At 41.2% G+C, this 14,765-nt stretch overlaps 1 protein-coding gene across 3 annotated transcripts in view; it reads right to left on the bottom strand.

Moving 5' to 3' along the window:
* CPPED1 (calcineurin like phosphoesterase domain containing 1) overlaps positions 1-11,330 on the bottom strand; it is a 55,757-nt gene extending 44,427 nt beyond the window's left edge. Inside the window, exons 1-3 of one of the 3 annotated variants that reach the window (XM_057407910.1) lie at positions 11,176-11,284; positions 1,145-1,246; positions 821-1,039 (exon numbers count right to left, since the gene is read on the bottom strand). In XM_057407910.1, coding sequence (XP_057263893.1) covers positions 821-1,039; positions 1,145-1,193 — 268 coding nt within the window. In that variant the 5' untranslated portion in view covers positions 1,194-1,246; positions 11,176-11,284. Of the gene's footprint in view, positions 1-820; positions 1,040-1,144; positions 1,247-3,490; positions 3,783-11,175 lie in introns of those variants that run through there. The other 2 variants (XM_057407908.1, XM_057407911.1) reach the window with 2 other exon arrangements.
* Between the last annotated feature and the right edge of the window lie 3,435 nt (positions 11,331-14,765).

Raw genomic sequence — 14,765 nt, 5'->3', positions numbered from 1 at the left:
CAGAGCAGAGCACAATGCATACAGGCCTCCGTATTACTTGGTAGATTGTGCTGTCAGCTACATAGCAGAGGCTGTCTGCAACTCTGCTTCTTACCAAGGCTAAGAAATGGAAGACACTGTGCTTAGACATGCTTTTCAGAACACCTGTCAACTGGCAACATCACTTTTTCTTTCACTTCCAGAAAGAGTATTTATCTTCCTAAAATAGAAAGTTTTAAAGTTGTAACTGTCAAATTTTGTAACCCACCTTCCTAGATGGTCTGTTGTTCTTCCTCTGACTGTACACAGACACACAGCAATCTCTGAGTCCCACAGCAAGAGGACAGAATGCTAAATCTTGATTTTGCTGATTTCTAGCATTTTAAGAATAAAGTATCGAAGCAGTTGAATTTATTAGAAAGCCAGAGAACTCTGAGCTTAACCCAGTTTACGTACTCAAAAAGCCATAGCTAGTTTTTGTTCTTGGCACTGTTTTTCCCCAATGGCTAGAGTCCCTGTTAGTCTTCTAAAAGATATTTATTTAGAAGAAATTACTTTAACACATGCCCTTCAGGCTTCTATTTCAAAGAAGATTTCCTCAGGCCTATTGAAAAGAAAGCAACAAACTAACAAAAGTACACTGCTAAAGTGAATGACACAGGAAGTCAGATGAAGAAATCAGAATAAGATCCCATGAATCATGTACAAAGCCCACATTTTTCCCCAAACACCAAAATGCCAAATCCTACGAAAGAACGTTCTGAAGTCAAGGAAATTAAATGAGCCTTGCTGCCCACCTGAAATACAGAGAAAACCCATTCTGCACTTTTAACTGCTTTACCTGGCATTCCATGGATAAGGTCTCCACACAACGCAAAGAACTTGGGTTTAGGATTTAGCTTGTTAATGGCCTGCACTGCTTGCTCTGCTAATTTGATTTCTTCTCCCCATTCATCATCTCCATTGTTAGTGTCTCCAACTGCCCAAGCTTTCATCAGTCCAAACTGAGGATCTGCTCCTTGAATGAAGTAGAAGGGCCCTTTCCATTGGTACTCATCATCTAAGATGACAAAAAGAGAAGAAAAAAAAAAAGGCAGTTAAGCACTACAGAAACTCATAAGGAGATTGCAAGTTTCCATGCACCATTAAATTATCTGCTCTTCACCTAAGTAAGCTGAGGCTGCTTTAATGAAGGTACAGAATTCTGGTGTCATTCATACAGGACAAATATAAAGGCAGAAGTACAAGATTTTTCTCTAATGGGTAGCTGCAATAAATGAAAGCATATTAATCTAATTAGACTACATGGTAATTACAGACTGATTAAAAGAAAAGTATGTGAAGAATTCAGCAAATAGTGCTGGAAATTACAAGACTACAACATAGCACAAGTGTATAACATTAGACTTTTGCTGATTCTTTTAAGACTCCTATTATTGCTTCTTTAACTAACAAGTTAAAACATACAGAAAACATTTCATATTTTATAATTCCAGGAGACTTGTCCATAATTATTAAGGAGTCAAATTCTTTTTGTTCTTATATTTTCAGAGAGAAGCTGGATGTAGCACATTCTTAGGAGTTAGAACTGAAACCACTCAAAAGGACCAAGGTCAGCAAACACAAAAATCAAGCAACACCAGAATTAGCATCAACCATAAATATCCTAATTTAGAAGTGCCACAATAGCTCCAAGACCTATGATAAGAAAGCGAGAAGTCAGGAACAAACTTCCACTGGTAGAGTCAGTGCAGAAAGAATTTGTACTGCTGCAAAGGAAGTGTAATACTTAAGAACAGAAGCACATTAAGAAAAACGTATCTCAAGACCTGGCAAATAAAGCGTCAGCTACAAATTAAAACCATATACTGGCATCCAGTTTCCTAGACTTAGGTCTCAAGTTAGAATTAAAGTACAAACATGAGTACACTGTGGTTTCTCCAGCTGCCTAAATGCATTCATTTGCAGCCAGTTTTGACTGCTGTATTTGGCTTAATACATTTGGTGTTACCGGGTTTTTTTTTTAAAAAAACAGCATTTAAACTGTTAAAAACTCACTAACTGCGTCAATCTATAGTTGAATCTAAAAAAGTGATACAGGAAATTATTTCAAATTAAAACATAATCCATAAATATACTCACATATTATGTCAGTCTGGCCTGAAATACAGTTTGAGGCAAAACTAATCTTCCAATAACAGTGCATAAGCAAGTATATGTCCAGCACATGGATTTAATTTTGCTTTTGAGTGACCTATAACTCGAACTTTTTACTTTGCAAGAAGAGGGGCATATCTCTTTCAAGGAAGGTTAGAAAATAGAAGTCATAATTCATCACTTGCACCATGATATGGACAGGCTGGATGAAGAAGAAGGAATGTGGACAATCCCTGGATGCTGTTTGTAATTGTCATCTGTTGCTATGGCATCAGATCATTTTGCCAAATGTAAGCTTCTACATTTGAGCTAAGCTAACATTGAATTTCTGAACAAAATTATTTATAATCTGTTAACACTGTTAATTTATACCAGCATTGCCTCGATCTAAATAATTATCATATATTTTATAGATAGAAACTTTTAGCCATTCATTAGCTTTTAATTATGAAATGAAATTAACATTTCCAATTACATAACTTACTTAGAAACGTTAAATGATCCATCTCTCCAGGAGTTTGCAATAGAAGCCTTATGGAACCAGCTGAATAACACAAAGTAATTTAGGTTTTTATTTTATGCCTTGCATGGCAAAACACAACTGCCATAAAAACCAGTTTATATGTTGCATTAAAGGCACTGTTTGTGCAGAGAAATCAACTTACAGTTTTTGTAAGTGGAAAGCTATGGAAAAAAGAGATCAGTAAAGAAAGCTTGCATCTGAAATCCTTTGTGACCTATACAAAATCAAACTGAAAAAAGGGGTAGTCTAAAATAGGAATCTGAAGGACTGGCACAATCCTCACACTCACTAAATGGAAAAAAAGCTCAAATCTGTGACAAAATGGCATCTGTCCCTTTCCCAGCAACCCAGCAGACAGTACTGATAACCAATGTTAAGCAAAATCTACTTGGTTTGTATTGATTAATCTGAAGCCAGTAATTTTTCAGTAAAATATACAGACATTTATCTGTTTATTTTTACAGGAACTACTTTGAAAAGACAGCTAGTCTTTGTTCTCAAAGGCTGTGTTTCAATTCTGGACATACTGTACTTCCCTTTCGAGAGCTCAAGGGATGGTGTCTGGTGGCCAAAGGCAGAGGGAGGGCCCGAAGCAGGCAAGCAGCTGTCAGGCAGGACTGGACAAGGTCCCAGGTTCTGAGGAGCTTCACATGTAATGCTTGACTAGAGTGAAGTCTGGCCAGAAGACTGTATGTTGTCAGGGAGCATGCAGAGCTGATGCAAAACAGGTTGCAAAGCCAGACCAGGGGCTGTTCTAATACATGCTTCATGAGTATTTCCCCCCCTGCCTTATACTCATGCCAATACAGTAACTCTCCAGATTTACAGTACCTGAATATTTCCAAGACTGTGCACAGATACTCTGGTTTGAGTGGGTGAGTGATGGTCATGTGAGGCAGAGAGAGACCGATGAGATGAATTTGAAAAGAGAAGTTCAGTACACAGAATCAAGAAGTGGCAGAAGAAAGGAGAAACAGAAGATGCAGGGGTGGAGGTGAAGAAGAGTGGGGAGAAAAGGAAAGAGACAGGAGGTGAAGAGAGAAAGGAATTGAAAATGATGCAGAGGTATATGCTATATTCTCCTAAGGGAAAGCAAAAGAGAAAATGAAGGCGAAGCAGGGACAACATAAAAGATCCAGGAATCAGGGCTACATAAGTAACATTTATTCAAAATGCTCATTTAACTAACTGGCCTTAGATAATTCAGTAACTATTATCAAGGAATTACAGTAATTCCTAAATTATAATAATAACAAAAAATAACAGTAAGGTTAAATAAATATATTCTACTTTTGTCTTGTTATTTGATCACTCCAACTAGAAACTCTATTTAAAACCAAGTAAACCTAGTACTTAAACCAAATTCCACTAGCTTATCACTTATCAAGTGGTACTTACTGATTTAATTTACTACTTACTGATTTTTGTTCCCCACAAACCAAAGGAATAAGTGGGAAAAAAAATAAAATTTGAACACTCAGTTTAAATTTACAGCTTAATTTTTTGTTTACCAGGAATTTGTTTCAATTACTATAAAGTACTATAAATAAAAGCAGACTATCATTAAATGAATTGTATTGATACAATAGCAGCACTGGTGTAAATCTGCACCTGCCCTAGCTCTTAAGCCTGTTCTGTATTCAGCTCAGCTGGGAATTAACTCTTAACTGCCCTCACTAGTCTGTCTGCAGAGGATTTTATGCAAGTATCTGTGCAAAGCCTCTGGCTAAAGTTTACAGGGTTGCAATTAGTGCAGTTTGGCTAATTTTGCTTAAAACCCCAGGAGAATGCCTGCACAAGTGCTCTTTCAACAGACCAGTATGGTAAGAGGATTGCAATGCGAAAAGCACCTTCCACTGCCATAGGTGGATGCAAAAGGCTTTTACCTAAAATGATTTATCAATGGATTCTGTTCAAGTAATCACCAAACACTGTACCCTACTCCTCTCCCTTGCCAGCCGCATGTTAGCTCCCTCAAGCAGAACAGCTATTGTAGGCTGTGCAAATAAACCTCGTCTGCTTAAGCTGTAAATCAAGAACCAGAAGAAAATCTTTTAACCATTTGTTTGGACCTTACAGTGAATCCTAAGAGTGTTCAGACAAATCATTCTATTGCTATGCTAGGGGAATGCCAAAGTCTCGCAGAAGTTTTATAACAAACAGCACTGGGCACAAGTGGTAGGAGGGGGAACAGCTGGTTTTGCAGTAATCATCTAGTCATAATCCAGGTCCTAGATGCTACTCCAAAAGGTTTCAATTAAAAAGCACACACAGTTGCTATATTACCTTCAAATGTAGCGTGCAACAGCTTTTATGGGAATGTCATCAAAGGCATCCTTCAGCCATTAGATGAGCTATATGGTTGGATTAGACAAAGTGCTTGGTAGGTAAAGCAACAGAAGATCAGGATTCAATTAATAAATGGATTTTTTTTTGCAGTGCAAACTTGAGCAGAGCTGAGAATGCCTAAAAATTGGCTCTTCAACCCTGTGAGCAGAGAGGCTGTCTGAAACTCTGATTTACAATAGCAGTAAAACACCAATGCCAGACAAAAGTCAGCAGGTTTCGCAGACAATTGATGTACATACAGTTTCCATTTCTGAAGGACAAACAGTATCTGTGGAGCTGCTCTACACCTTAAGCCACACAAAACTCCTATTCCAAATTTGTTTTGTTTCCAGGCCTCCTTAAGAGCTGCACAGCTGATCACCACAGAAGTCCAGCTTCAGAACATGTTGTTTGCCTCAGTTTCATTAGCTTCCCACTCTTTTTCTGCTCCCATGCATGCCGAAGTAGAGAGGATCAATGCAATGTATTTTTAGTAGCATAGGCCGAAAAGCAGTTCCAGGTCTAATTTTATCTAAAGATTAATTCTGCGAAGGTCCAAAGTAGTCAGCAGCAATTCACAAGAGAAAACCTCAGGCATGTACTGTGATCGTGTGCAAAAAGGCAATTCAAGGACATAGCTGGGTTAAGCTAAACCTCACCTTTCTAGAGGACAAAAGCTAACACCATGCCGTGCCTGTATTTCTTCCCCTTTTGCTTGCCTTAATTTCTCCCCTCCTTCAAAGAATCACAAACACACCTATGCAAAGATTGTTCATACAAAGCACTGCAAGCTGGCCTCTGACAGCCACATATCACTGGTAGGATTTCAGTATTTCCCTTGTGGGATTTTTCTGAAAGTACATTGGTTGTCTTTTAACTCTGCAGTCTACAGCATTCCATGGATATAAATCAGTTATGGAAAGCTATTCCTGTCCATAGTCTCTCTATAGACACTATTGTAGCAGAAAAAAATGGACACAGACACACACCTAGTGCTTGCTCAGTATACCTTGAACAGTAATGAATACAAAAATTCCCTCATGCTCATATTGGGTTTGCCAGGGGCATTCGCTTCTCTGAAAGATCAGAAAATAGCAGAAATAAGTACATGGCTCCCTGCCTGGCGCTGTCTCTGCCTACAAACCATGACCGTGACTTTTTCTAAGTAACCTTGGTTTATAAGGAACACAACCTTAGTTTTCTAAAGAGGCTACAGGCAGGAAGGAAAATGGAATCTTCTCAGTGAAGGCAGTATTTATATGTCATAGATAACACAAAAGGCAAAAACCTTTTCCTTGCAATTGTTTTGCAGTTTATCTTTAAAGGTAAACTCTCAGTCCTGGAAGAGTTTGAAAAACAATGAAGGACTTGCACTAAATCCTTAATAATCCTTAATATTTCCTTGTTTAATATCAAAACAATAACTATGGCTTCAAAACCACCATCATTATTGTCTGTATGTCCATTAGATTTCAATCTAATGAAATATGCATTCCTTTCAGCTATATTTTCCACGTGTACCTGAGAGACTATCAAAGATACCGCTATTGGAAGGCGCAATTTTATGCGTCAGAGGAACCCTCAAAACAGGTACCAACATAAATTTTCCAGAGAGAAAATAAAACCTTTTAAAAGATTAGTTCTTGTAGAAATTAGGTACAGTGAGCCTAAAACTACACAGTAGGAACACTGACAGAAAACAGTTTCTCAAATAACTTAGACTGTTTTGAAAAGATACACTTGTAAACTTCTTAGATAACTATCAAGGTAGCAAATGCCCCCTCAGATACAGTTTATTTGTATTGAGGCTACAGAATGCTAAACTCTAGTCATGTCTTTGTGCCAGCCCCAAATTTAACATGTAAAGTCACTGCAGAAACTTTACAGGCCAGGACTGTAGGTGTGAAAGGGGGTGTCTTGCATAATGACAAGGTGAAGTCACAGAAAGTTGTTCAAAACCCACATAAAAATTTGCCTAATTCATACAAGAGCTGGAGACAGCATTGGGAATAGAATATGCTAGCTGGGAAGCAGTTCTGATCACTGCTCAAAAATACTACTGTTGAAGAGCTCTAGAACAGTAATCATAATGTGCCAAAATCCTACACTCATGTGAAAGCAAGAAAAAATAAGAAATCAACTGCGGCTGTATTTAATTTCAAAGGAAGGCGAATTATATGTAATTACGATGCTCTTAAAAAGTGCAAAAATCCTTGAAGGCAGCATGGAAACTATTCAAAGACACTATCTCAGAGGCTCAGACCATATGCACCACATTTACTGAGAACTTTAGAAAGACCAAAAGGAATCCAGACTGCCTAAACAACATAAACACAACAGCCATAAGGACTTTAGTTAGAGCAGGACATCATCCTTCAAAAAGCTAAGGCATCCAGATAAAGAAAACAGGAAAAGTTTCATAAACTGGAAGGTTAGATGAAAAAGTCCAAGAAGTACAAGTTTAAAGAAAGAGAACTGGAAATAGCATGAAACTGAAAAATCAAAGCCATTTTTAGAGGAATTAGGAGCATGTAGCCTGCCAGATACTCATTAATGCTAACATATGTCAGACATACAAAAAGCACCCTGGTGCAGGTACAGGCAGAGCAGAAAACCAATGTAAGTTTTTGTATCCATGTTTATTGTGAAGGAACTTGTGAAGATCCAACACTAGAATTCTTCCTTACAGTGCATCAGATCTGTCTCAAGTCAAAATGCCAGTAGATGATTCAACAAATAGACATGAACAGTAACAAACCACTCAGATCAGGGGGGCATTCACAGGAGAAGTCAAAAGTAAAAACCAGCTAGTCCTCTGGGGACTTACACCTTGCTTAAAACTGTCTTTGCACCAGAGAAGCAGGAAGATGGCCAGTATCACACCTACATTTAAAAGGGTTTCCTGAGCAATCTGGTAACTACTGACTGCAAAAGTGGCATCTGTACAGGCAAGTTACTGTAAATTTTACAAAGGCTGCACTTACTGATTCTTCAGAAAAGAGTAATAGACAGCTTTCAAACAGACAAGGGAAAACCACCTGATACCATCCCCAAGAGGTATCCGACAGTTACTTACCAAAGACTCTAAAGGAAACCAAGCTGTCTTGAAATACAAAAGAAAATCCTTGCATGCATAAAAACTGGTAAGAAAAAAGAAATGGACAAGATGCCCACCTGAATCTGTACTGGGATCTGTACTGCTGTCCAGATTCAATCCAGTCTTTCACAGCAACAGAACACTGAGGAAGTGAAACTTGCCATTTGGCCTGGTTGTGAAGAACTGGGCAGAGGCTTTCTTACACAGAGGCTATTCAAGAAAGCAGATGAACTTCAGCGCAGAAAAGTGCAGGATAGAGCACAGGGGAAAAACACCACCAACTTCATATGAACAAAAATACTTCTAGGAGCTGCTACAAATAAAACTCACCTCGCCATTCAGTAATGGCACAAAAGCAGAGATAGGAAAGGAATAGAGAACACAGCAAAATAAAATACACAAGAAGCAACTGAATAAACTTAAAACAGTTTGCAAAAGACCAGCAAGGGAGGTGTAACAGAGGTACATAAAAACACATGTGGAACCGAGTATGCAATGTTGGTTATCCTGCTCTTGCAGATAAAGATTTTGGAACCACCAGCTAAAACTACCAAAAGACAGGTTCAAAGAGACACTTCTCAACCAATTAAGCTGATGGTACGATCACTGTTAAATTCATTTTTAAAAGTGCTCTACATGCTTACACGCTTTCACAGTTTCTTTGCACAGCATGATACTAGCATACTTGGGACAAAAATCAAACCAAAAAAACCCAAGCATGGCTTCTTGGGTAATGACAACAGAATTTACCCAAACATATGGTCCTGTTTCTTCACTAAAATACCAATACAATTAGCAGCAGACATCTGAAGCATAACTTCACATGGATAGAAAAGACAGAAAAAAATATTTAAAAACTAAAGACAGAGCATACAAAGGTTTCTTACCAATGAAATGGAGTATTTATGCACTGTTTTTTACTACACTCCACTGATTACATGAATAATTTAGATCCCTAACCTTGACCTTCTGATTCACACATCACATACCAAGAATAGATTAAAGCAGGTTACAGGTATAACCTCCACATGTGAAAGCAGACTGAACAAATTACTATTAGGGGATAAGGTGCGGGACAGTGATATGCAGAAAGGGTAGTAAGAAAAAAAAAGGAAATCAAGCTTTCAATAGTGACTCTCAAATTTAAAAGAAAACAGTGCCAAGCCATACCAGTGGCAATAAATGTCTTGTGCAACTACCAGCTTAACAAAAGCACTAAAACTTAAAGACTGAGAAAACCAAAAAAACACAGATAATACTTTCACTTTAAACTGCAGTAAAATTTGCCTCAGTTTCATCAGCCCTTAGTTCTAGGTTTGTTTTTTTTTAACCAATCATTTAGTTATTAGAAGGTTGTGTTGAACTTTAGCCTCTTACAAAACAGTCAAGTAAATTATTGACAAAGAAATAATTTGTGATCTTGAACACAGCAGTGTTCCTGAAGATAGCAGCTACACTACCGCAGCCTAAAAAGTCACAGACAAGATTAAAACCACCAACTGGTATGAAAAGTCTTAACTAACATTTAAAGAACACCACACAAGGACACTTGAGGAAAAAGGAACGCCTGGAAAACAGAGACCCAAATCACATTTTTTTCTTCCATGTTAAAGCAATTTTCAAGTAGTACTTTGATAAAGCTCTTGTTCATAAATTGCTACATTGCCATCAAACACTCCTTTTGTTACAATTTCACTATACAGCTGATACAACTAGATGGCTTGTCTGCCATCTGTCCCCTCAACAAATGCTAGGCATTCTGTTCCAAATCCACCACACCATCTGCAATTAATAGGTTGCCAGAATGATTGTATACACATACTTCACATGCTCAGAGTTGGTGATTTTTCTTTATTTGGCAACAAGCAAAGGCAAATATTTCCTATGAAACTCAAGAAAATACCGTTAAATTGTTGGGATTAAATAGCCTTGCCCACCTTACCAAACCAATACTAAACCAATGCAATTTGTCATTTATAAGCAAACACAAAGACATGAAATACCTTCCACGTGTGGCAATATGAAAAGGTTTCTTAACAGAGATAGCTATGCACTTGAAAAACCTAGGCATACTGCAGAACCTCCATTCTTGGGAGAACTTTACAAGCACATGAGATACATACAATATACATTCAACATACTCCTCTCTTGGGTCCAGCTGCAAGACAAGAACCAGCAGTCAGCAAGAGGCTGCAGTCTTTGGCTTAGCAGAGGCCTCGATACCTTATCGACCTGGGGGGCAGGACAGTCCAGAAGCACATCTCCTATGGAGCCGATTTATGTTCCGGGACTACCAGCCAAGGAAGTTTACGGGGCTGTCTCTGCAGATCCTGGAAGCGCCAGGGGAGCAATCAGCTGCTGACCTCCACCCTAAGGGAAGCTAAAGCATCTTGAAGAAACGAGGATCTTACATAGTTGCATCTGTTATGGGACCTGCCTTCCATGTGAGTAACATAAACAATGAGGTAGTTGGAACATGTTAAGTGACCCCTATAAGTACGTGATAGTATGGGCTCGGCACCAGCAATTTCATGAGCGACGGAGATCGGGTTTAGCAACACTGACAAGTATTTTAAAACGAAACCGGTGTTCACTGCTGGCACCTCCACAGCCGCCGGAACCTCGGCGCTGCGGACGGGGGAGACTGCGTTCAACGCGCCTCTGCGCTCCAGCTACCGTGCTGACAAACTTGGGCAAGTCCGGGAGCGCCAAACAGAGCAGGAGGAGAGTAGGGGAGGGACAAGCGGGAGCGGGCTGCCACAGCTCCGCTCTCAACAGAGCCCCCGCCGTCCGGCAGCAGCACGCGCCGTGCCGGCTGCTCTCCCTAGCAGAGGAATCCCTATCACGGGCTTGCTGGAGCCGGCAGAAGGCTCAAGGCCCTGTCCCGGTTCACCCAGGTGTCGGCTGCCCCACACCTCGCGCTCCTCGCAGTAACCCTCCCCCGGCTGCTGCCGGGAAAAGCCGCAGGCCTCCCATCCACACGCCCCTCCCGCTCGGCTGCGCTGCGAGGAACAGTGCCCGCCAGCACTGCAGCCTTATGCTGAGGTTCCGCCGGGCTCTTCCCCTTCGGCGCGGGCACCGAGGCGCGTACCTTGGCGGAAGGCGGTCAAGGTCCTGCCCCGGGCTCTCACAAACACGTCCCGCTCCGCCGCCATCGCTCCCGCCCGCTACCGAGAGCCGCCTCACGGCCCCAGGCCGCCGAGGAGGCGGCACAGCGTCCGCCGGGGGCGGTGCCTGTATGCGGGCAGGGGGGAGCCCTGCGGAGGCCCGGGAGCGGGCAGAAGGAGGTGGCCTGTGCTGGGCGTGCCGCTGAGCGTGGCCAGGTAGCTGTGGGGTGGGGTGGGGGGCGCAGGGGACCTCTGGGGATTCTGCCCGGCACCGCCGTGTGCCCGGGGCAGTGAGGCGAGGCGAGGCGACGCGACGCGACGTGCTGGCCGCAGTGCGGCCGGTGCTGAGTGCTTCGGGGTGCGGAGCCTGCCCCGAGGTGCGCTGGTTTTGCATGAGTAATGATAGAAAACAGGAATAGATTTCCTTCGTTTTCAGCTTTTTCGTTAAGCTGAACTGATGTAAACCAGCGTCATCTAAAAGCGTTGCAGCTTTCTCTGTACCCGGAAGGGATCACAGAATCACAAAAACAAGGTCAGAAAAGATCTTTAAGATCAGGTCTAACCTTCACCTCAGGAGTGTCAGGTCCAAACGGGATGTTCTCCAGGGCTGAATTTCTTTTTAGTGTTAACTGCACCTGCAGAGTTAGACATCACCACCAACTGCTCCTTGAAAGAGAACTACAAAAAAGCTACCTGAAGGAGGTGCAGGCAGTCTCCTCATCCCACCACCACCTGCTGCCACTAATGCCAGCCCAGCACCTCCTGCTGGGCCCTACGTTGTCCATGGCTGTGGGGAACGTGGTGGGCAGCTACTCAGCCCACTCAGCTTCCGTTACTCTCACCAGGCTGCACAGTCATAGAATCACAGAATGGTTTGGGTTGGAATGGAACTTGAGATCATCCAGTTCCAGCTCCCTGCCACAGGCAGGGGCAGCTCAAACTAGACCATGTTGCCCAAGGCTCTCTCCAGCCTGGCCTTGAACACTGCCAGGGATGGGGCAGCCACAGCTTCTCTGGGCACCCTGTGCCAGCGCCTCAGCACCCTCACAGGGAAGAGCTTCTTCAGATCTAACCTGAAGCTCCTCTGTTTAAATTTTAACCCATTACCCCTTGTCCTATCACTACAGTCCCTGATTAGTAGTAACAGATTACTATGGTAATTACAGGCCCTGACACTCAGGTAATAACTAGATGGATAACGCTCGCAATGTTTTCTTAATCTTTTCTGGTCTGGAGTCCCTTTTTGTCCTCGTGTTGTGGTTTAAGCCCAGTTGGCAATTCAGCCACACAGCCCTCGCTCCCCCCCCCCCCCTTCCTTCCCCTGCTCCCAGAGGGATGGGGAGAAGAATCAAAAGAATGTAACTTCCGAGATAAGAACAGTCCAGTAACTAAGGTATAACACAAACCACTGCTGCTACCACCAATAATAATAATGTTAAGGGAAATAACAAGGGAAGAGAATACAACCGCTCACCACTTGCCGACCGATACCCAGCCCGACCAAGCAGTGATCTAGCCCTTCTGGGTAACTGCCCCCAGTTCTACATCCTGGGCATGACGTGCTGTGGTATGAAATACCTCTTTGGGTAGTTTGGGTCAGGTGTCCTGTCTCTGCTTCCTCCCAGCTTCCTGTCCTCCCTGGCAGAGCATGAGGCTCAGAAAGTCCTTGGCCAGAGTAAACATGACTTAGCAACAGCTAAAAACATCGGTGTTATCAGCGCTGTTCCCAGGCTGAAAGTCAAAACCACAGCACTGCACCAGCTACAAAGGAGAAAAAATGACTGCTACTGCTGTACCCAGGACACCTAGCACTGCAAGAAAGTAATGGAGTTGTGATTTCCTAGTCAAACAGCAAGGACCCTATTGTTCTGCGCTGCATGCAGGGTTCCAGTGCCTCTTTGTTCATCTTGTGAACTCCATGGTGGAGCACTAAATAAGGTTCCTATTATCAATTAAAATCCATTTCTATGGCTGGATTACTTTTCTGTCTGTAAAAGGGGGTATTTTTATCCACAAATGAAAACAGGTTCATTCCTTCTTGGAAACTGCCATCATTAAATGGAAAGAGCTAGAGAAAATCTTTTTTTATTAGGCAGTTTTTGTCAGTTCCTTTCTTTATAAGGCAGAATTTGGTACATTAAGGAAATAAATACTAAGGTGCATTTTTGATTCTTGGGTTCAGCCTATTTAAATATGCTAACACCATCATATAAACATGTGATGAAGGTCTAATGCTGGAGCCACTCATGCTAATATCAGAGCAATTGGCTGAATGATCCAAAGAGCTTTCTGACCTTTTGTGTTTCCTTTCCATTTTCTTTTTATTCGCTTAATAGGGCTGAGCAGCCCTATACCAGAATGTATTGTTGTTGCAAGACTTCAGCTAAACTTGGGAAGAATTTTGCAAGTGAAATACTATCAAAATGTTTAATAAGATCATTACTGTCTTAGCAAGACAGCATACTGTAGTTTTATAACACAACGACATGAGATTGTGATCAGCACAGCAAATTACCTTTACAATTTGTGATGTGTTGATAAAGGCAACCATTTTTAAGTTAAGCATGTCTGAAAAACTGAATCAGACCTGGCTGAGATGTGGATTTTAAGATCTTCTAGATTTATCTGAGTCTCACAGCTCTTTTTTCTAGGCATGTGTAGGGAGCTCTTTTCTACAAAATTCTATTGGCAGTGCTGTGTTTGATCACTTTGCAGGATGGGTCATGGAGGAGCCTCAGGATGCTTGGCTCTTTCTAGGTGATGAGTACAGTGAGTATGCAGCATGCCTTTGTTGCCTCCTCTTCAAATGGAATCCTCTGATACTACATCAGTGTGAGTATTGTCTACTGTAATGAGGATGCCATGAGAAATTTCCATTTTGTAGTTAAAACACATTTTCTTGTGATTTTGCAGCCTGAGTGCAAAGTGTTTTCATCTGCAGGAATAAAGGAACAGTTGCATATAAACGTGAGAACTGAGGATAGGGTGTGTGTGTGCAGGAGGGGCATTTCTGCTCTCTCCTGATTCTTTTACTCTGCCAAATTTAAAGTATGCATTTTTGAAGCCAAGATCATGGACCGAATGCTATACAGCTAAACACATTTTACCTTGACTAAATCATTTAAAGTTACTACTGATCTATGTCAGTTTAATTATAGATTTTCATTAACTTAGTCCAGATGAGGCCTAGATAAAGCAGCACAATTTTGTCATAGGACTTGACTTGTTATACAAAGTGTCATGAATATGACACTGAATAAATAATTTACAGTACCACATGTCTGGTCTTGTTTATAGGGTATAAATTGAGAATAATTCTAGTAATCATAAAAAGTGATTCTACTAATCACTTTTTAAAAATCATTAATTTAAAAAAGTGTTTATGAGCATACAGAGGACAATATACCATTCTGGAAGCGCATGCAGTGTATTCAAAATAAGATAGATGAAAACTGAGAAATGGAGGCATTTGAAGAGAAATGCTTATATAAGGTTTAGCTTAGTAATGACTGTGATTAGAACAGTGCAGATCTTCCAAGTCCAGATCTTCTAAGACTTATTCTAGTAAGCGTTA

The sequence above is a fragment of the Pezoporus wallicus genome, unplaced genomic scaffold (genome assembly GCF_028554395.1).
Source record: "Pezoporus wallicus isolate ANWC-B61680 ecotype Strahan unplaced genomic scaffold, APGP_CSIRO_Pwel_v1 contig_4012, whole genome shotgun sequence".
In the NCBI taxonomy this organism is placed as follows: Eukaryota; Metazoa; Chordata; class Aves; order Psittaciformes; family Psittacidae; genus Pezoporus; species Pezoporus wallicus.
Note: the sequence above shows the minus strand (reverse complement) of the source record. Positions and strands in the feature narration are given on the sequence as shown.